This window comes from Taudactylus pleione, unplaced genomic scaffold (assembly GCF_031769625.1).
Source record: "Taudactylus pleione unplaced genomic scaffold, aTauple2 ptg000610l, whole genome shotgun sequence".
Lineage (NCBI taxonomy): Eukaryota > Metazoa > Chordata > Amphibia > Anura > Myobatrachidae > Taudactylus > Taudactylus pleione.
In genome coordinates, this window is record NW_028285012.1 from 1,849,761 (window position 1) to 1,873,931 (window position 24,171).

A 24,171-nucleotide genomic window follows, 5' to 3' on the forward strand; every position below is an offset into this window, starting at 1 on the left:
GTACGTACAACACTTTAAGTCATATACTGTTTGTAATGTGACACAATATCCAAAGTTGCAGCTGTAAGGTAGTGTGTGCTGCATGTTAATTCAGTGTTTTATTGCTTGAAACTCTCTTACTACAATGTCTGCGATATTGTTTATTAATTCCCTATGTACCAAATGTTATTATGTTACCAAATCCCAAACCAACCTTATAACTTTGGGACAGTGTAAAGAGGTGCTTGTACTTTTCCATATACCATTTGTATTTCTATTTACCGTTCTTACATAGTAATTATTTCATATGTTTCTTTTAGATTTTTCTGTTGTATTACCTTTGCATCAAGTAGCAATGTTCTTATAATACCCTTTTCAAAAGAATTCACCGTTAACCATCTATAAGCCTTATGCCCACACATATAATATAACCCCTGTGGTAGTGTCATGGTTTATTAGACAATGTGTTAGAAAAAGCATTATAAGGAACATTACAACGGGCACCCTTTTCATCCACGCTTTCTTCTTGCTTGTTCCATTCTGCGATATGATGACTGTATGTTTTATTGTACCCCAACATTCCTTCTATTATTACACAGTTTATTAATGCACTCACATATAATTTTTTTTATTAGGTTTTGTGTATTTAATCATTTCTAAAAGATCCCCAAACAAGTTTAATTTAGTAAGATCCTCCTTGTAAGATTGTTTTACAAACACTGGTTCCCAAATAAATACCTTCAGCTCCTGTACCATTTTGTTAATACATATAAAGTTGTCCTGATCATACCTTGGATACCTTGTTAATTTTAAACGTAGGGAACCTGTGACATTATAAGGTTCAAGTGTGTGATTTCCACATAGTGAGTGAAGTGTTGTTTGATTTGAGTGCAATGAAATAGACATTAGCACAACATTCCCTGAATGACACGGTGACTACATACCCAACAATCAACTTTATTGTTCTTTCTATAAGCTCATGATAAGTGTCCAGGGAAGAAGTGTCAGTTTGTATAGAGATTCTGTCTTTGCACCATTGTATACCCCTTTTCTGAATTTAAACCACAGTATTTACATACTGTATACCTTGGAATTGTGAGACAACCCTTCACACCTTTTGCCTTACAGTAATGGCTCTTTTTTCCCGATACTTCATCAGATGTATCTTGCACCTAGTACCAGTATGAGACCTTATTTACCTGTAATGTATTTCTTTTTCAAACATTTTAATTATCTTTTATATATGAGTTATTAAGAATTTTCCACCTTGGCCTTTTGACCATCCTCTGATGCTTACCTATACCTGGGAGTATCAGTAGTAAAATGAGTGTGTGCGTCTTTTATGACGGCAACCTTCTTGCAGTGAGATTTCGTGAATCCATTTGTCCTTTTCAGCCACATCGAGGTTAACAGAACCTGGAACGGGCCTTGCCATTTATCTATGAGACAACCAGAACATAAGAAATTTCTCACCATTACATAGTCTCCAGACTGGACTCCATGTCAAGGTTCTTCTGGGAGTCTCTTCATAAGCTTTCCTTACTTTTCTTCAGATGCTGTGAGAATTGTATAACATAGTCCATAGTTAAATCATATAACAGTGACAAGTCTGTTGCTGGACTTACAATAAGGATGGGCAGTTTTCTAAAAAGTAGCTCATAAGGCACAGGTTAAGTGGCTGCTTTGGAGTGGTGTGGATTCTATACAAAACCAGAGGTAAAAGCCCCCATTCAACTCATGGTAGTCTCCATACCCACCTTATCTAACTTGTACTTAATGTTAGTGTTTACAATTTTGCTTTTTTATAAACCCATATATTGACACATTGCTTGTAATACCTTTAAAATGTGTTCCTCTGTCACCTTCAACAACACATGGGATACTATATTATATCTGGAAACATAAATAACTGCACAATTTCTTTGCTGTGAATGATGCTGCACATGATGACAGATTTCTGTGACAACATCCGGAAACTGAAGTACTCACAAACAATAAATGGTTAGATAAATGCAAGGTATCCAGGACACATTGAACCTGCTATAGTGAGATTAGTTGCAGGAAGGACACGAACATCAGTAATAATCATAAATTGTATCAGCTGAATCAGATCTAACAGTTCACTTCTGGGGAATAGTCATAAACAAATTGTTGATTATAATAACAGGCATAACTATAGCAGTAAGCTTAGACATTTAAGTTGGCTTCAGAGACAATAGTCCGTGAGATACAAATCTTGGTATTATCGATTAAAATAAGCAAGCATAGAGAAAGCAATAAGCTTAAGCGTTACATCAACATTGTCATCACCAGAGACAGCAGCCTCTGGGGTTCAAGTCTTGAAAAAAACAAAAAAAAACAAAAGGGTGGGGTCAGTCGGGCCAGCTGTGAGAGCCAGGGGGGCTGCCGGCTGACTGCCACCTTGTTCCACCTCTTAGCCTCCTGTTGCCATATTGCCAGACATTGCAAATGCTTAACCCTAGTCTTCAACAACTTAGACAAAATAATTGTTGCTTTCAAAGCCTCCAAAACAGATTGGTTAAATGTGCCAGCAATGGGGAAATGACCAGAGGTCCATCCGGTTATCCCATTCCACCCTGCAACAAACCTCACTCTCTCATCTCTGTACTTGTCTTTCATAACTGCATACATACTTGTCATTCCTAATCACATAGATTATTATTCTTAGATCCCGCATTGCGCTACCCCCATTCCTCATCCTCTGTTGCATTTCTTTAAACATATTTTTTTTTAAATAACCACCCTCTTAACTCTTGGCAACTCACTCCATGCCATATTAAAAAAAAATTTTCTTTTTTTTTTTTTTTTCTTTCTCTGCTGCAAAAATAAAACTCCATTTTTTTTTTTTCTCAAATAGCCAATCTCTATGACCTTGAAACGGGAACACTCTTCCAGCTCCTCAAAGAAGTTTTAACACTTGGAATGAGAAACATTAATTCTTTCTTAAGTACAAGTTTTGTTAGTGGGATACCTTTACAATTTCATGGTAAACTACCCTGGTTTCAGATTTCCGTTTCACCAAACCAATTCCTTCTCACCTTCATTCAAACAACCATTACCATCCAGGTGCGTCACGCGCCATTCTCCCCATTCTCTGTAGCTTATCAAGCTACAGTCAACCTCTGTACCCTCAAATCACTTGTGCGTACCCTCTTATCACTTACATTAACCACCTTCAATCCCATACAAGTACCTAGATAATGTTGCCTTTTAAAAATCAAATGAGGTTGACTTTTTCACTTTAAAATTGTGACACGTCTGTCAAAATGAAAACCCAAAAAACTGCCCTAATCATGTTTCCTGTCCTTCGTTATCAGGCCAAAAACATCTCCGGTACGATCTGACCTCGTTAACAGATTCAGTACTTCAATTACCTTGTGCCCCCCTTTAGGTTCAGGACACCTTTTGCATCACTTGTAACTACACAAGTCTACTTATATACCTGCATTTCTTTATTAGGTATCTGTAAATTTATATCTAACCACTAACCACGTGGATTTCTCTCTTTGTTTACAATATTACCCCACAATTTACATAACCAGATTCATGTCTCTCTACTCCACTTCTCATACAAGGCATACTACAGTGGAAAATGGGAAAAGCTAGCTCACCAAATATCTCTCGTCCTAACCCCCCTCTGACATTTAATTGTTATAACCACAAAACCAACCATCAAAAAACCTCAACAATACTACCCCTAATTTCTGGGAAAAATGACTCAAATACAATTTAAAATTTCTGGAAACAAGGGATCAAACAACAATTCTAATAAACTGCTTCCGTCGGAATCCAAGTCCTCAATTTCTAGTAAAACCGAATCAAATGACAAATCGCTCTCTAACAACGCTATTGAATCGAAATCCTCAAACCTCAATTTCCAAGACAAGCAAATCAACATTGTATATATCATAAAATATTAGGAAAAACTCATCTATGGTAATCAAATCCTTTACTAAATGTAACACTGCTACATATGCACAATTTAGACACATCAGGGGTCCCTGTCAGAGGGGCTGTCAATGAAAGAGAAAGACAGAAGAGTGAGGAAAGGTAAAAGACAGTATGCACAACTTTTTTTTTTTTTAAGAAAGAGTTCTAGATTACTCACACAAGTTGCATAGACTGCTGTCTACGTTTTTAATGTGTCATTTTTTGTTTTTTTTTCTTTTGGCATAAGACCCTAATCTAACCCCAGCTCCAAGCGGAAGCCGTAAGCGATACTCGGGTGGGCTTCTTACCAGACCCAACTACCGTGAAGGTCAGTCAATTACCCAAACATACGTCATTCAACCAATCATACGTCACTCTTTCATACAGAGCAGGGAAGGAAGGAAAATGAAGAAGGAAAAAAAACAAAAAAAACTGGTTTGCGCAAAAAAAAAAAAATTCTCAGAGTGAGCAGAAAAAGAAAACAGAAGATATCAATAAAACTTCTTAAAAAAAAAAAATCAATCTAATAATAATTTCAGAAATAGATATATCAACTAACAAAAATTGCCAAGAAAATCACTTAACTTTCAAATTTAAAAATCATCTATATTTTATCCTTTAACATATTTCAGTGCACGGGAAAGGGAAAAAAAACCCTCGGCAAATACCTTTTACTTTCTCTATCTACTCGGCACCCTGCCCAGACAAGAAAAAGAGGGGAGAATCCTCTCCTCCTAACACCATTTCTCCAAAATACTAAACTTTCTTATACAAACTTCACAACTGAGAAAACCCTTATTTTAAGAAACAAATCCTACCAACACAGAACAAATCCAAAACATTCAATACAGCACAATTAACTTAACCACCATATCAAAGATTGAGGGAGAGAGAAAAGCAAAAAAAACTGCACGTTTAAAAATAAAAATGATCTAATAAGCAAAATAACTCACTGCCGTGCACTCTCTCAATCACCGATACGGCGGGCGTCAACAGGTGTATCTCGCTGGGGCCTCCATGATTGATAGCGCGACGTGTTTTGGATAGTATTTATAAACCTTACTTGTTATAAGAAGAAATGAAATAATTCACACCAATATCAACTCTAAAATAAATTAGTGTTTTACTTAAAAGCAAATCAATTATACATGTATTATTGACAAAGCAGACTTATAACCTAAAAAAACATTAGTTCAGCAGCAGTGACAAAATGATTATTTGCAATGCCTAGCCTAGACTCACAAGGTGACAATCTGCCCTGTTTATACTTACAGCCCAGCGCCCCGCGACACTCTCGACCTACGATCTCTCCTGCTCAACCCGACTGACCGACCACTCACCTATTTGATCAATCTTTTATACTTTTTCCCTCTGCTACTGACATATTCTAAAATGACAAATTAATTAATTCAATATTCATGCGCACTAAACATTTCACTGATAATGTTTTAATCATAACAAAACCTATAATCTCCTTTCTATGTTCTCAAAATACCGGTGACCGCTTATAGGCCAAGGCTATCCCGATTAGCTCCCTTCTTGCTTAGACAGATCTGAGACATGCTGTCTCCTAGTCTGTTAGTATTAAACTAACCCATTATTCTGTCTTGCTAGAGAAGAAATGGTTTCATCAATTCTAATTTATACCTAATTCCTGTAATAACACCTATACCTTTTGGATTAAACAATATCAAACAATAATAACTGTTGCTTCAGACACACACCTGTCTTTAGAGAGAGGGTAGACCTCATCTCTAGGCTTGAGGCCATTCGACACATGTGACGGTTCTCAGGAAACTTACAACTAATATATATTCTGAATCATTTCTATATACTCTTAATTGCAATGAAAATAATAATGAAAGACATAAGCATGCATATATTCGTGAATTGCTGAAGGAATATGTACGGCCACATATTCCAGCGTTATCAGCTGTATACTGCTGTACATGTGATTATTTTTTTTCAGTGTAGTGTGTTTGAGGCCCAGCTAGGAAGGGGTTATATAATGGTCTGGACATCAGAACTCATTAACTCCTGGCGAAAATATTTTATAAAGTCCCATAGCCTCTAGTCAGTCCATGGGCTGCTTCTATTGCATTCAAGTGATTATTTGATAAGATGACCAATCGCAAGCCACGGTATCTTATTGATCCTCCCACTCACAGCTACCCTAGGTTTTTGGCCTGTAAGAACAGCCCTCAGAATAGAAGGAAGCATAGTGCATCAGTGCAATAAGCGGCCCCCCAGCTGCTGATGAAATACACATCCCAGCATGCCCTGCAACAGTTATAGCATGGCCAAATAGCGAAACTGTGGCAGGGCATGCTGGGATGTGTAGTTCTACAACAGCTGGAGGGCTGCTTATTGCCCACCCCTGGTTTAAATAGTGGCACCATTAAGAAGCCCATACACCAAGCTATCTGGAACATTAATTTGTTTGCAGGGTTGGCCACTGACTAGTGATAGTTAGCAACCATAGATTGTCAGATGGCAAGTGTTTCCACCGACAATGGTGACTCACAGGTGAACAATGGTGGAAAGCCCCCAATGTTTAGTGCCGACCATGGTTAGTGCTGACTGCAGGTGCCGTCTGCACATGCGCAGACCACCGGCTAGCCCATCGTTGGCAGAGCCATTGATGGTCAGCCCTGTTTGGTTGTTTTAGACCAAAATGTATCTAAACCACTTTGCTCAGAATGATCGATGTTGGTCAAAATCTGATCAGGATTGATCAAAAGCAAATCTAGACTGACCGAAAAGCTGGTCAACTGATGACTGCAATCTTTCAGCATGTTGTCCTCCATATGGTATCTGTCCATGGCACCAGATCCATCCATCCATATGAGCGGTCAAACTTGGCATTGGTGAGTGGTGTGCACTTGTATCCATCCATAAAGGGGCAGCCAGTATAAGGCTGGGCAAGCAACCCTGGCTCAGTATGCTAGTGTTGCTATATAAAATGAGCCAGCGTAAAAAACATATAATTTTCTTTTCCATCCACTACTCCAGACCCCAAAGCATTTGTAACACAGTTCTTCTGCCAGATGTTTCTGCTTTATACTAAGTAATGGAAACCATGTGCAGTTTAAAATCATGTAGAGTTTTCTAGAGCATTAAGAGCATCCTCTGCTGAAAGACACATGTGCCGTGTCAGATGATTCTGCTTCATGAATTAATGAATCACTAAAAAGAAGCACATGTGTTCTGTAACTGTAGGGCTCCATGTCATGGATTTCAGGGCAGCCCATTATCCTTTACAGGGAGCCCTCCTCCACAAACATCCAACGCTTTATTAAATAATAACATTCAAGGGAAATATTAAAATTTTTGCGATACATAATTTTACTTATATGAAAAGTAATTAAAAAACTAAATAAAAATGTTATCACCAAAGTGTAGCCAGAACTTGCAGTATGCCCAGGATTGGCAGCCATTTTGTGCTGTGACCAAAGCTTTATGGGAATGCAGCATATCATAACTTACTAGTGACATCACTAAATGCCTCCTAGCCTGTTGTTTCCATCAGGTCCTAGTGAATGGATAACCTGAATATAGGTTCAGCCCACAAAACGACTGTCATATGGACAGTTTGCGTAACGCTTCAAAATGACATTACATATAACTTTTATGTAAAAAAATAAGTGTGTGTGTATATATATAATCATTACACACACACACACTGTCGAGTCACATTATTATGATGAATGATTGGGGATGGGAAGATCGTCGCACAGGCAAAGAGGTAAAATATAGATAGGTAATGTAAGGAACCACTATTCCCTAACCGTTTCGCTATTGCTAGGCAAATATATGGGTAGCGGTTGAGAATAATTTAGAAGGAGGAAAGAACTTAATGTGAGCAATCTTAATCGAAAAATGGTTAATTTAAAACATAACTTTAAATATACACTGGTTAATATATATATCCTCATGACACTTGGCAAACATTAAAATGTAAATCAAAATGAGTAGCACTCACTATTTCCAATATGTTGGTCCCTTCCGGGATATACACAAATGATAATCAGGAGATATCTATACCTCCAAAATCATGGTCGACAATCAGTGTCGGACTGGGGCATGAAGGGCCCACCAGGGGAATGCAACCACTGAGGCCCACTAAGGGGCACAGCCAGTAGCTGGAAGGCTGTGACCATCCGACCAGCGAGTAGTGGCAAGCCTTTATAGGAGCGCCATAGTAATGTGCTAGTTCATTTTAGGAACTATAGTGGTGCTTCTCCTCTCCCCCATCACCCTGCTACTTCTCTCACACTCCGGCCCCTCCTCTCCCCCATCACTCTGCTCTGTCCCTCACGCCAGTGGCGTAACTACAGCCCCCGCAGACCCTGCGGTGGCTTGGGGGCGCGGAGGCTTGTGGGGCGAGGTGGCCGCAGATTCCATGCAGAAAACGGCCCCCCAAAAATGGCCCTCTAGCATCTGTTAGTCACGCAGGCAGAGCGGTAGTGCGGACCGCACGTAAGTGCCGTCCGCACTACACTAGTATAACAAACACACAGCCGCCGGTGCCTGCAGCTGTGTGTTTGTTTTAGCAGCCGATGAGTCAGACAGACTCATCGGCTGCTTGTCTTGCACCCACTGCTGGAGCCGGGCTCTTCCGGCTCCCGCAGTGGGTGGTGATGGGAGAGATGTCATGACGTCTCTCCCATCATGCAGTGCGGGCCAGCCCGGGAGGACGCCGGACGGAGAAGCCGATGCCGGAGCGTTGATCAAGGTAAGTGGATATTGTGTGTGTCTGTCTGGCGGGGGGGGGGTTGTTTACTACTACTGGGGGCATTGCTGGGGGGGGTTGTTTACTACTACTACTACTACTGGGGGCATTGCTGGGGGGGTTGTTTACTACTACTACTACTGGGGGCATTGCTGGGGGGGTTGTTTACTACTACTACTACTACTGGGGATATTGCTGGGGGAGGACTACTACTACTGGAGGCACTGCTGGGGGGTTAGTATTGGGGTCACTATTTAAGGGGGTCTACTACTGAGGGAATTATATAAGGGGCACTGCATAGGGGGATGACTACCTGGGGCACTGCATAGGGGGACCACTTCTGGGGGCACTGTATAAGGGCACTACTGTATACTGTAAACTGTCTAGGGGGGGTGGGAGCAAATTTTTTACTTTTGCACTGGGGGCCAAATTGCATATAAATGGCCCTGTAATTATTTTAACAAAATGCCGAGGGGGGGGGGGGCGCAACAGAAAAAATATTGGCAGGGGGAGCAAAATTTATAATTACGCCACTGCCTCACACTTCGACCCTTCCTCTCCTCCATCACCCTGCTCCCTGCTCCTTCCCTCACACTCCGGCCTTTCTCTCCTCCATCACCCTGCTCCGTCCCTCACACTCCGGCCCCTCCTCTCCTCCATCACCCTGCTCCTTCCCTCACACTCCGGCCCCTCCTCTCCTCCATCACCCTGCTCCTTCCCTCACACTCCGGCCCCTCCTCTCACCCATCACCCTGCTCCTTCCTTCACACTCCGGCCCCTCCTCTCACCCATCACCCTGCTCCTTCCTTCACACTCCGGCCCCTCCTCTCCCCCATCACTCTCCTCTGTCCCTCACACTCCGGCCCCTCCTCTCCTCCATCACCCTGCTCCGTCCCTCACACTCCGGCCCCTCCTCTCCTCCATCACCCTGCTCCTTCCCTCACACTCCGGCCCCTCCTCTCCCCCATCACCCTGCTCCTTCCCTCACACTCCGGCCCCTCCTCTCCCCCATCACTCTGCTCTGTCCCTCACACTCCGGCTCCTCCTCTCCTCCATTACCCTGCTCCGTCCCGTCCCGTCCCGTACACTCCAGCCTTTTCTTTCATTACCCTGCTCTGTCCCTCACACTCCGGCCTTTCTCTCCTCCATCATCCTGCATCCTTTCTCTCCTCCATCATCCTGCTCCATCCTCTCCCTAAAGGGGGCTAAAATATGCATTAGAAGAAATAAAACAATACTAATATTATTAAATAAGAAAGAATACAAGGATCAGGAGGCACACATGGATAATGGAAGGTACAGCACATATCGTGGACTCAGGGCCTAATTCAGGTCGATGTTGGCCGAGTGCGCATGCGCACGAGGGAGCCGACTCCGTCATGCGCATGTGCGAGACCCGGATAGCGACGGGCAAGCCGTCACTATGGGTCTCGCTACAAAGGGGGCGTGCTGTCGATGGTGAGTGACAGCACGCCCCCTTTTGTGGGCGTGCCGGGGGCGTGGCTGCCCAGACGGAGGTGTTCCCATGGGAACGCCTACCATCTTGGGCCGGCCCCACTGACATCACAACTGATGTCAGTGGGAGTGCTCTCGGCTCTGAGAGCCGAAAGCACTCCAGGGCTTGCGGCAACAAGACCCTACCACAAGGGTCTCCTCGCAAGCCCGATGGTCTTGACCATCGCGACCATCTTTTTGGCCACTTGCTATAGCTGTGGGTGGTCACCCACAGCTATGCGAGCGGCCAGGAGGCCGCTCTAAAATTAGGAAGGACGGCCCTGATTCAGAGCGAGCGCTCTGTCAGAACGGCCGGCTCTGAATCAGGGCCTCAGTCAGCCAGCTTTTACACTGGCATGATACACAGAGCCGTGCATGTGGGTACATGTTATTACTTACATATGTAATATTAAAATAATATAATAAAATACGGAGTGAAATGTCAGTGATTAGTCAGTTCTCAGCGACACTGAGAGAAAAGCAAGTAATACAGCAGTGAAGGGATGCACAGCGGACAGTCACATGGGGTTCAGTCTCCCCAGATGGAATTAAGGACCGCATGTGCTCACAATGCATATAGCTTACGCCTCTATAACATACAGTAGTGACAGTAGGGGGCAGTGACAGCTCATGTCTACACATAGGCTGCCGTGCAATCCAGATACTAGACCCTGCTAACTTGACCATTCTACACAGAACCCTAATAAAATAAAAATAATACAGTGTAGGCAGACACACAGAACTGCTGACTAATATGTCATATGAATGCTGACTTTGGAATTCCGACACTTGTCAGAATCCCGGCGCTGGCATCATGACGCCCGGCAACCCTGAAGGTAAGTAGCAGCGTTAGGCACTAGAGGGGGAGGGTTAGGTTTAGGGTGTGGGAAGGGGGAGGTTAGGTTTAGGCACTAGGGGGGAGGGTTAGACACCGGGTAGGGAGAGGGGGAGGGTTAGGATACCGACCGACATCGGGATTTTGACCTTACCGATCTCTTCTATACTACATATATATGTGCTGATACAGAGAGAGGAAATATACACATACATTACTTTCAGATTTCTAGACCCATATCATGTACATACATTACTGCATACTTGCCTACCCTCCCGATTTGGCTGGGAGCCTCCCTAAAATCTGGTGTCACTCTCGGCCCCCGGAAAGGCAGGCAAGCCTCCCGGTCCCTGGTGACCCGTCGGGCCCCCCCGCGATTACACTATAAACCCCGGCAGTAGGGGGGCCGGTGATGCGATGAATCGCATCATCGAGGCCCCGCCCTCTGCTTCACAATGTCATTAATCTTGGCATTGTGAAGAGGAAACGGGACCACGATCACGCCCATGATCCGCCCCATTGTTGCATCATTTGCTAGGCCATGCCCCCCCAGCTAAGGAAGCCCGACAGCTCCCTCCTAGAAGGAGTATTGGGACACTCTGTACTGTAAGAGGAGGGGGGGCGGAACTGAAGGCAGGAAGGGAAATTTATAGGGGTGCCTGGCTTTGAGAGGGAGGAGTGAGTTGAGTACCCATTAAGTGTATGGGGTGAGGACAAACTGAGGGAGGGGCCCCGTGAGAGGAGGGCAGTGCAACTTTGACCCGGCCCAATGTGAACTGTCTGTCGCATGTTCACCCCCCTCCCTCCCGCTGACAGCGCGTGATGTCACCAGCACCACTGATTCCGGATAATGGATTTAGTGGTGCAGATAGATAAAGCCTGCCACCCACTGCCTGCCGCCCGATGCACGTAGCACCTGCGAGTCAAGCCCGGCAAGCAGCTGCTGCACTGAAAATAGCCGCCGGTAACCTGTGCTAAGGCACGCCCTCCCACGATAAGGGGCGTGGTTATGAACCAGCGGGGCCCACCGGGGATTTCTCCGAATCCCCCGCGGCCCAGTCCGATCCTGCCGACAATTGAGTAGTCCACACAGTATAATACATTATTTACTATAAGATGGTTCCAATAGGGACTCAAAGCAGATACAAATTTTGTTTGTGAGGTAGGAGGTGTTAATGTTTCCTAATCCTACCTCAAATGGCGAAATATTCAAAAACCATCTAAAGCGTATATTTGGCTTCAAATGCACAATTCAAATGCATCAGTTTGCCCTTAATGTGTGATCACCTTTGTAGTGGAAAGTCAGGAAGGTCAGGGAAGAGAAACTGCTGTTCCTAATTCTGCTGCTCCTCTCTTTCCCAATGGCTATCAATGAGTAGTGGGAAATTATTGGAGCACAGGTTGCCCTTAGAAACAACAGTGTAACTAGGATATTTCTCACATTTTAATTTCTGCTGTTGGAGCTCTTACTGGAACCCCAATGAGAGAATTACTCAGTTTGAGATAATCATCAGTTAATAGAGGAATAGAAAGCATACTCTATAACATAAGTTAGAATGTAGACCCTTAATTATTTTATAGACATTACACTTTTTCAAAAGTTGCTCAAACACTGATCACATAGGCTCATAAGTAAACCAGTATCTTGAATACTATAATTCAACTGAGCATCTATACAGTCAGATAAGGACCTAAATTATGCATCTCATTTCTTCCTCAGTCGAGTCACATTATTATAACCACCAGCTAATAGCCAGAATAACCACCGTGTGCAGCACGGACAGCAGCTAGACTGGGTGGGAGTGACTTAATAAGGTGCTGGTAGGTTGGCGCAGGTCTCTGGAACCGTGTTGACTGCAGTGCATCCCACAGCTGCTGGGTGCGTGGTGGAGTATCCATAGAGCGAATACAACGATCGAGGTGGTCCCAGAGATGCTAAATTGGGTTCAAGTCTGGGGAATTAGGGGGCCAGGGAAGTACCCGGAAGTCTTGGTCTTGCTCATCCAACCACTGTCGGACATTTCTAGCCGTGTGACACATTGCATTGTCTTGCTGGAAGATCCCATCCACCTCAGGGAAGACAATCAGCATATATGGGTGTACGTGCTGTGCAGGGATGGATTTATAACCAAATTGATTGAGGGTGCCTTCCACATGGATGAGTGGGCCCAGGGAATGCCATGAAAACATTCCCCAGACCATAATGCTGCCACCACCAGCTTGTGTTCTTCCAGCAATGGTTGCAGGGTGTTTGTTCTCCGATGTTTCTCACCTGACACGCCAACGTATATCCGTTCGATGAAGCAGAAAACGTGACTCATCTGAGAAGGCAACCCTTCGCCAATCAGCGGAGGTCCAATTCCGATACAGGCATGAAAATGTAAGCCTTTTCCGCCGATGCAACTTCGTTAGCATAGGTGCAGTGACCATCAGTTTGCTTCGGAGCCCCATACGCAGCAGGGTTCGCTGAACTGTTTGACACAAGTCTGGCGGCCCCCAGGTCCATTTTAATGGTGAGCTGCTCTACTGTTGCGTGTTGGTCGGCCCTCACGCACCTTCATAGCCGATGTTCACCTTTCACATCAATGGCTCGTGGTACTACGCAGTCATGACTGGACAAATGGTGCCATTTGTCAAGTAGTGATACACCTTCACCACAGCACCACGCGAACAGTTCACAAACTGCGCTGTTTCAGAAACCCTGCCACCCTTGGCCCGAAAGCCAATAATCATCCATTTTTGCAACTCCGATAAATCGCCCCTTTTACCCATGACTGCAACGAGTGATGTGTGCAGATGGCCTATCGCACACCTTATATGCCCACCAAGCCAGCGCACGGTATGTGATGTACTTCATGGGCTACGTGCTGCCAACGTCAAATGTTGGAGGTGTTCATAATAATGTGACTCGACTGTGTATATAGCACCATACCCTTGATCTGTGCCTATAGGCCTACGCAGAGACTGAGTTGATGGTTATGTATGTACAGTAGCTTAGCTGGGCCTGTACCCAGAAGTAAAGTGATTGCTGTTTGTTTACTTCTTTGCCCCCACAGACCACCAAGATGTTGCTTGAAGGAGGAAAGTAGAAAGAAGCATTGTGTATTATGTCTCTGTAAACACTGCTTAATAAACTGCAGTGCATGAGAGACAGGTCCATGTTTATTAGTGTATATAGTGTCAGTGGTCGCAGGGGCCTATATATCAGCTTATTATCCCTGTAAATCATGTGCAAACAGCAGCTTACACATGTTTTACACTACATTAAGAAAAGTGCCTATATGTCACGTGTGTATAATAACAACACATAGCAGCATATCATCATGTATGTGGAGGATGCAGTTTTGCAACTTATCAAGCTTTGAGAACCAAAGGTTTCCATCCCTTGACTCTGATAAGCAACCCCATATTCAGATAGCTATAGTATGCTTTTTTCTATGGAAAGAGCCATCGGAGAGCAAAGATCTCATCAGATTCCTGTACTGTCCGCGGCCCTCACAGTGCATATGTGTCATCTAAGGGTTACAGTAATGCTGCTGAGACAGTACCTGGCTGTATAAACTTTCCCCGCTGCCATCATTGACGATAGTATAGCTTTTAACCTTCACTGGGACAGCCACTTAATGGGGCTACTGTCCCGCCTGTGCCCCTTAATAAATAGTCTTGGAAAAACATTCTATATTGCCCTCAATATGCAGCAGTAAGGAATGCTAATTTTTGGGGCCATATCACTAATATTAATTAATAGACTCCATAATATTTAGCATGAATGAGTGGTTCCTAATCTTCTATTCATGAAGCTCATTAGCTTTAGTAAAAATGAAAGGCACATTCTGATTTTGCTAATTGCTTTTGTAAGTCTGTTTGTACAGTTCAAAAAATGCCCTCTCACTCACTTCAGGCTGTAGAATGTAATATGAACAATACACACCACACCTTGTCACGTTTTTAATTCAAATAAAAAGCCATAAAATCAGTGAAACCAGATTCCCTTTTCCTGACGTGATGTGTATTTCTATGCAGTCTGGGAGAACCCTACATTGTATACACATAAATAAACACTACATGATGCTTTTCACTGCCCAGGTTGGAAGGTACCTTTTCACTTTCAAGGATTCTATTTACTAAGCAGTATTAGGAGACAGCGTGAAAAGTGATAAGGTGCCAGCCAATCAGCTCCCAACTGTCATCTCACAGGCTGTGTTTGAAAAATGACAGTTGGGAGCTGATTGGCTGGCACCTTATCACCTTCTTATCACTTTTCACTCTGTCTCCTAACACTGCTTAGTAAATAGACCCCTCAATTGTTTTAATTTGATGCTGGTTTACATACAGTACTTAACCACACGGCCTTGAGAATTTCATTGCGCAGATAGGCCAATCTCTACCAGGTTATCGTGAAAATAGATTGGTTGGCAGATTCTGCAACTGTTATACTGTATGTATTTAGTTATCAGTTGACTGCAGGAATAGGATTCTATGGGATCCGGACATTATCCTGAATGACACAAGTCTGAATCTGCCCAAATTTGGATCAATAGGATATAAATTGTGCCATTCAGCTATTAATTTGAATGCACGGATCTTAATACCAATGCAACATGTCAAACACATTAAGTAATCACAGGAGTCTCAGCTTTTACCTATCCATATTTTTATAACCATAGTCAGATTGTATGTCTACTTTTATGTACAGTAAGTATGGAAACTTGTAATAAAACTGTGACTAATACAATTCCTTATAGCAAAGGGAAGAATAAGGCAAAGAAGGAGGAAGAAAAGACCAAGGAGGAAGATGAGGTGCCTCAGATTCAGCCAGAGTTTTCTCCTGGCCCGACACAGTGGTTTCCACCATGTGACCAAGAATTAAATGAATATATCTCAGAGGCATCCAAAACGATCCTTCCGCTCCCCCATCTAAAGGAGCAAGTTGTTGCTTTGGCTCAGTAAGTAACCTATAACCTCAGAGATGAGATCAACTAAAGAATAACAAAATATGAACGACTTGTAAGGTTATGGCTCTTTGCTTTAACTTAAGAGTAAATTAACAAAATGCTGACCATACATTGTGCGACAAAAAGACTCTAATACCCCTTTCAGACATACGACCCGGGAAATTTCCTGCTCAGACCCAGGAATTTCTCCTGTGCAAATTCCCGGGTATTTGGTAGAGACCCCCCTTTCACACTACAACGTCTACCCGGGAAATTCCCAGGTGGACCCCTTTCAGACAAGAGCAGGGTTTTTTTAGATTACATGGCAACTGCTGGACACAAAGATGAGGTGGAGCTGATGTGAGTGCCAAGCCCTGATCACACACAACAATGTGCCCCCTGTGACTGGCATGCTGTGTATGTGGGGGTGCACATAATTTGAATCACTGTCCAACATGTCCCCAAACTACCTCCCATGGGTGCCCTGGCAGCTCGACCCCATCCCCAGGCCTCTGGCTGGGCTGCCCCTGGACACAAGTCTCCTTGCCTGGCACTGATCATGGGCACAGAGAAGAGCAGAGCAGCAGTCGAGGTGCCAGGGCCGGACAGGCCGGGGACAGGTGCACAAAGAGCAGTCGCCCACCCATATTTGCGGCAGCAGCAGCGTCCCACCCAGCCCTCCCCGCCTCTCACCTCTACAGTGGCCGGGGCAGGCAGAACCCCCAGCAAGCCAGCATCTCACCCCGTCACCCGATGCTATGCCCGGGAAATAGGGGCAGTAGTGGTGGTCCAGCGGGAGTGTGGACGGGTGGTGAGCAGCAGCGCTGAGCGTCCTATAGGATGCTCTGCACTGTCAGCTCAAAGCAGCAGCGCTGAGGGTCCTATAGGACGCTCTGCGCTGCCAACTCCATGCAAAAGCTGCTTGGTGCTGCCCGGGAGTAGTAAATTCCCAGGTAGCACCATTCAGACAGAGGCAGGGTAATTTCCCGGGGCTTAAGTCCCGGGAAAAACCCTGGTCGATTGCAGGGGCGGTACCTTTCAGACAGACTTGGCTTCCCAGGAATTTGGCTGAGGCAGGCCAAATTCCCGGGAATCTCGAGATGTCTGAAAGGGGTATAAACCTCCCTGTTTATTATCAATTGTCCCCTGGGCAGGAATACCTCCTATATTAACTCTTATCTGAAATAATTTGGGAGCTGCAGCTACATTTTATTATTTTACACTTTTCAGTTTTAGCTGCAGTGATTTAGGAGGAATTGAAAATTGTGATATATCATACCGCTAACACAAAAATGTAAATACTATAAATAAAAGTTTATTGTAGGGGCAATTGTCTGGGGAAATGTCCTTTGCCAAACAGAGTATTACCGGGGTGGAGCTTTATATTCATTTATAATATGTTTGCAGGTATGTATAGTATTTTTATATTCCTGTTAATTAGTGTAAAAGTGGCCTATTATACAAGCTACATTTGGTAAATACCATGGAGGAGCTCCTGGTTCCGTTTTTAAATTTGTGTTCAATCCCTAGAAGTTCAGTTCCTGCTCTAATCCTGTTGGGGGCGCTCTTAGCAACATTCTCACCAATCAGGTTGCTTGTGTTGTGCGTTACATCTGCAGCAACAATAAATGACAGTTAGTATTGGGACTATTGATCTTGAATCTGGTCACTGCACTTGCCCATTCATACCACAGTGCTCATTGAATCACTTCCTGCACATTCTATCACCCTTCTTGGTATATGCAAATAAGAGTGTGTTTATATGTAAATGATAACTATAAAACCTATAAACATTGTTCTTGTGTCCTCCATAATGACTCAGTCACAAGTTTTCAAAATCCTACTGACATACATGCAAATCAATAGAGTCTACAATTTACTGTATCCATGTACAGACATAGGTACGTTATGGAAATCCCTAAGGAAGTGGTTCCAAAACTTTCTTCAATCACTGCGCCCTAGAATATTGGTAGATTTATCACGGCACCCCTAGGCCAAAAGTTTCTTATTGAGAAATGCAATATAAATGATTAAATTAAGTAAACTGTGCTTATAGGTAATCTTTAGGTTTAGTGATGTGGTGGACAGGGCTGTGCTTCTGTTTGTGCGCACAGTTTATGGTTGGCAGCCACCAGCACTGGTTTTGCTTATCACATTGACCATAAGTAATTTAGTTTGATCCTGGATCACCAACACTTAGCACCCCGGGAAGTTTGGAAACCACTGCCCTAAGGAATCCATTAGATTCCAGCTACCATTTGTCTCGTACAGTTTACAAACGAAAGCAAAAGCCAAACTGGCTGCTATCGGTTACATCACCTTTCTCCTGTGCACTATACTGTTCTTGGATATCGGTCTATGGACCTCATTCAGAGCCGGACGCTATTTGCGGTCGTTCAGAAAAAAGGGGTGGCTATTCAAATGAACCGTTCGCTCTTTGCGGTCTGTTCACGCCTCTAGGTCTGAACGCTATTCTTGTGGTTGGTTTTTCCTACCGCAATCTTGCGAGCAGTTCTGACTATAAAATAACCCAGTGACGTGGACAATGACGCTGCTGTATTAATTATGCACACCCATAAAACGCCCGTTTTGACCTTTAAGCACGCCTGCGTTCGGATCTCCACTCCCCGTTTTCAAGCACCTTCCCCTGTTACCACCCACATACGCCTCCTCCTGTCACTCAAAATAGCAGGCATTCGCTATTTAGCGAACAAACGATTTTCGGCCGCACTGACTGGTTCGCACATGCGTATTACGATCCGTACGCATGCACAGTTGGGCAAACATCGCTCGGAATGAACGAGCAGCCGCTTACGAGCGGCTCTGAATCAGGCCCTATGTGTTTAATGTTCTTTTTGTCATTTTATATATTGGAGGTTTATACAGGGTATGTATTAAATACTATAATTTCAGGATTACTTTTATGCTTTTTTAATCATGAAGATGAGCTACAAGGAAGTGGCGTAATATGGAAAACAAGAATTAGTAATGAATAATATGCCACATCATAAAGTATGAGAGGCACAATTGTGACTATCAGAAAAAATAAATATCTTCATTTTGTAGGTTTAAGTATTGATGCACAAAGGATTAACCAACCAGTCAGTCTTTATCCTAACCCCGCACTGATTAACATCCTTTCCCTGCTTAACTACATAATCATTATATTCACTTAATTTGTACAGGCTTCAAAATAAAATTGATTTCATTTTAAGCTTTTATGTCAGCTTTTAGTCTTGCGTAAAATGCAGTTGAACAGATAAGGTTCTTCGATGTCTGCATATATTACCATTTTAATTCATTTAATGATCTGAGCATAATTGCAGCAATCACTCAACGACCGTTTGCAAAAAGCTGCTTTTTGTTTTTTGATGACACTTGAAAAATTTCAATAAAAATCTGCAAAGTGACGGATCTGCTTACATTCCATGAAGGCTCGTTGCAGGGAAGATGGGTGGTCCTATTGACAAAAGCCAACTGCACGAATTCAGCTGGGAGCTCCATGTAAGTGAACTTAAATATGAGCTAAAGTGCAACGTGATTCCCATTGGAAAGATAAAGAAAGGGATATTCTACCATCGAGCACTGCTTTTTAAGGTATGCACATAATGTTTTATCTTATACTTATAAAAGTTAGATATGTTCACTTTTTTTTTTTATCATCAGTTCTTGTGTTTTATCATTTCTCAATTCAAGTGTATTACAATATATATTATTATGGCCGATGAGCTGTGATGTCAAGTTATAATCAGTAAGTCATTTTATATTTCATATATTATAATAATGCCATACCACCTACTGTAAATCCTAAGCACAGGTATGAGCTCTATTATTCAGAAAGTTGTGAAAACCGTAAAGAGGATAAATTAAATAATTGCAAAGTTATACGCAAAGACACGTTCACCTTACTTTTCTCCCAAGTATAGTATGATATATTGGCATTCATTATAAAAAAAATAGTCAACATGTTCTAAATGCTGACATTTAGGATGTTAACTTGTTCAGAATGTTGACAGGTTACATGCCGACACTGAGATAATGTTGACATTGCTATTTTAGCCTAAAGGTAACCCCAACCTTATTTGCACTCTAGTCCTAAAGGCTCATACACACTAGATGATGTGCTGTATGAAATATATTGGTGAAAGATATTGGGTGTACACACTGAACGATATCGTTCTGTGATGTCCTCCTACCACAGGCACTTTCTGACGATATAGTCAGATTGGCCTGCATGTTTGCACGACAGCAAACATAGTTAACGACTCGTGAAAGCGCGTATCGTTGGTCGTTTGGTGCATACACACTGGACTATATCGTTGAATGATATAGTTCATATTGGTCACTTTTATCGTGTGTATTCCCCATTACTGTTGCCTAACCTTAATTGTAGTCTAAAGGCTCATACACACTAGACGATGTGCTGAGCGATATTGGGTGTACATACTGAATTATATCGTTGAATGATATAGTTCATATCGGTCACTTTTATCGTCTAGTGTGTATTCCCCATTACTGCTGCCTAACCTTAATTGTAGTCTAAAGGCTCATACACACTAGACGATGTGCTGAGCGGTATTGGGTGTACATACTGAATTATATCGTTAATAATATCATTCAGTGACGTCATCCTGCCACATCCCTGAACAGGTACTTTCTGAAGATATCGTCTGATTGCCCAGCATGTTTGCACGACAGCAAACATCATTATCGACCCACGGGAGCGTGCATCGTTGGTCGTTTGGTGCATACACACTGGACAAGATGAACGGTATATCGTTGAACGATATCATATTGTTCACTTTTATCGTATAGTGTGCATGCCCCATTACACGAACCCTAACTGCATGTGTCAACATTGTGACTGTCGACATTTTTAAAATTAATTATGTTGATGTCAGCATGTTATGTCAACATTCTAAACATCCTGACTGAAAGCCATTTCTTCCTACAGACTTGTGAGGAGCGCTGAAAATGTAATGAGGAGGGGGTCAGGGGCAATGATGGGAAATACAGGGATACTTATTAATTGTAGTTAAGTGTGTTAAATGCATATTTTTCCAGAAAAAAAGCCTTATCCAGAAGATCTCAAAAAAGTAATTCCGTGTAACCGATCTACCCATATATTGAGAATCAACCCAGCATTCTGTGACTATGGGGCCTATGTATTCATGGCTGCAATTTTGCACCATTAATTAACATCTGTTATCACTACTATTTTTAAGGATAACAGATGAAATTAGCGGGGCAATTTACCATTGAAGTCAGGCCTGAATGATGCATCCGATGCATTCCAGCTATAACTTTAACCCATTAACAACTCCTTCCCCTTTTTGCTGATCGCAGCACAAAGGAGTCTAGGCTGCCTGGGAGGAATTACGAGATCCCGCCCCCATACACTACAGCGGATAGCACCATCTAAAGATACTTTATAAATTGGCCCAGACAGCAGTGCCCATGGAGAATTTTGGGTACTGCAGTCTTTACAATTAGATTCAGAGTTTATATAGTGGTATAAACGGTCCAGGGGTGGGACTTATTTTGCCACGATTTTGCCTTTTATAATGTTGGGAGGTATACTGTAGCCCATGTGAAAAGTGAGTGGTGTAATTAAGTGAGTGGTGTAATACGCAGTTACGCATATCTGCTGAGCGCGTAGATGGAATGTCATATGATTCTTCTGTATCTAGGCTATTGCGGACAGACTTGGCATTGGATGTTGTCTTATACGTGCTGACTATGGTCGAGCCTGGAATGAAGTCAAGTTGATGGATGTCTCACCCCAAACAGGAACAAGAGGTCAGCCAGAGACTTTCATTGTGGACCTGATGCATGAACCGGGTCACCTGATGAAACACGGCAGTGTGGAGGCGGATAACTATCAACATATCTGATACAAGATGTTTCATCTGTCAAATATTCAATAATTTATATATCACATTGGCTTACAATGTTCTCTATATAATAAACTATCCAGATATTTAAGGAATATGGTTGTACAGTATGTTTCTGTATTAGAATATTTTGGATTTTTATTATCTAGCTTAGAAACTCTGAGGTGAAACATTTCTTTGCTTAACTGTGTATAGTACTGGAGGGTACATCAACCAGACATTGGTGTTATATATAGGGGTGCTGTGAGGAGATGGGTGGGAACATAGTACATGAGTGGCTGCTGCTGGACTGTCCTATTGGCTGACATGAAAGAAGCAGTCATGTGGGACTAGGCGGCTCTCCTGTACAGAGCCAGTGACAGCACAACTCTGTGGTCATGAATCTCGCAGTAATAGGTAAGTAATGTTGGTACCTGATGATGCGGGAAGGAGAAGAGAGGGATATAGTTAATATCCCGGCTCTCGGGATGCCGGCGCTCAGAATGCTGGCATCGGAATGCCCACACCAGACAGAATCCTGGCGCAAGCATCCCAACCACCGGCATCCCGACGGTAAGTGTTGGGGGGCGGGGCTGTAAGGGGTAGGCACTAGGCGGAGGGTTAGGTTTAGGCTGCGGGGGGAGGAGGTTTAGGCTGCGGGGGGGAGGTTAGGTTTAGGCTGCGGTGAGGGAGGGTTAGGTGTAGGGGTAAGGTCAGGATACTTACCTGCAGGTGTCGGTATCCCAACTCTATCGGTATGCGGGCATCCTGTACCCAACCCAAAGAAGAGAGAAGAGGGGCCCAAGAAGCTGCTGCATCAGTTCCTGAACTCCTTCTCGGAAGCCTTGTTTATACTGTTATTCTATATGAACTAATACTGGCCAAACAGTACACCAGTGGTTTTCCACTCCGGTCCTTCAGAACTACCAGCAGGTCATAGTATGTGGATTACTTTAATCATGCACAGAGGCATTAATCTATGTTGATGTAATGCCACGGGGGTGATTTAGAGGGTAAGTTCGATGACTGCCTTGAGGGTGGGTAATTCTTGACTAGATGCGGCCGTGCTTCAGCTTTGAGAGCTGGGGGTAATCTGGCTGGCTGTTGCCAGTGGGCGTAGATGAGATGCAGCCTTTGGGCTGTGGAAGCAGCCTTGAGGGCTGGTATGCCTTGGCTAGTTGCGGCCTCAGGGCCGAGGATGAGATGCAGCCTTTGGGCTGTGGAAGCAGCCTTGAGAGCTGGTCGGCCTTGGCTAGTTGCGGCCTTAGTGCCAGAGGTGAGGTGCAGCCTTTTTGCTGTGGAAGCAGCCTTGAGGGCTGGTCGGCCTTGGCGAGTTGCGACCTGAGGGCCAAAGCTGAGGTGCAACCTTTGGGCTGATGAGTCTGACAGGATGTGCACAAAGATGTGGAGGTGTGACCAGTATCGTCGGGTTGACACTGGCGGAGGTATGCTGGGTTGCGCACGTAAGACGCTGGATTGTGGCCAATGTCGCCGGGTTGACACTGGCATTGGTATGCTGAGTAGCACACTAGAGGATGCTAAAGTGCGGCTAATGTTGCCAGGTTGACAAGCTGCTAGCATGCGCCCAGGAGTGCACTCTGAACTGCTGAGATGATACACGCGGCTGAGAGCAGAGGTGCACGCCATGCTGCCTGGATGACTCGAGCAGCACACAGCAGGTGGAATGCGGATTGTGCCGCCTGGATGGCACAGGTAATGTATCACTACTGGAACAATAGGAGAGGCAGGAACACTGGAGCTCAACTGACGGACAGGAGACACAGCCAAAACCGGAAACACAAAACTTCTATCGCCGGCATGGAGTGCAGGGCTGGCCGGAAATTAACAGAGACAGAGCCCAATCGGAGCAAGTCTCCCTTGATGACAGACTACTGTTCACCTGGGCTTTGCACAGACAGGAGAATCAATGTGTGCACCTGATACTGCACACAGCAGGTAGTAATTAGTACAGAGCCTCAGCTGCAATCAAGACTGGAACTGCAAACAATATGCTACTACCACAGATCCTAACAGGAGGAAGGAGGAGACTTCAGCGAATGCTTGTTCGGCATTCATCCCGCACAGCATTGGCAGCATGGTAGCTTGTGACAGTACCCCCTCTCCTTGACAAAGGGTTAAGGAACCCCTAGAGCCTGGTTTGTTTGGAAAGTTCTCAAAGAATCTTCTCTGCAAGGTGGGAGCATACAGAGATCTTTCTGGAACCCAAGAACGCTCCTCTGGTCCATACCCTTTCCAGTGTACCTGGAGCTGAAGATGTCCACGAGAAAATCTAGAGTCCAGAATCTTCTCCACCACAAACTCTTGGCGCCCCTGGACGAGAACTGGTGGAGGTCTGACTGGACGTCTAGAAAT

The 24,171-nt window shown here is 43.9% G+C and overlaps 1 protein-coding gene across 3 annotated transcripts in view; it reads left to right on the forward strand.

Moving 5' to 3' along the window:
* Window positions 1-21,914, forward strand: part of ARMC3 (armadillo repeat containing 3) — a 126,642-nt gene extending 104,728 nt beyond the window's left edge. For 2 of the 3 annotated variants that reach the window (XM_088454206.1, XM_088454205.1), the window contains exons 17-19: window positions 15,737-15,937; window positions 19,360-19,522; window positions 21,616-21,914. In XM_088454206.1, coding sequence (XP_088310332.1) covers window positions 15,737-15,937; window positions 19,360-19,522; window positions 21,616-21,819 — 568 coding nt within the window. In that variant the 3' untranslated portion in view covers window positions 21,820-21,914. The remainder of the gene's footprint in view (window positions 1-15,736; window positions 15,938-19,359; window positions 19,523-21,615) is intronic. The other variant, XM_088454207.1, reaches the window with a different exon arrangement.
* Window positions 21,915-24,171: the final 2,257 nt, after the last annotated feature.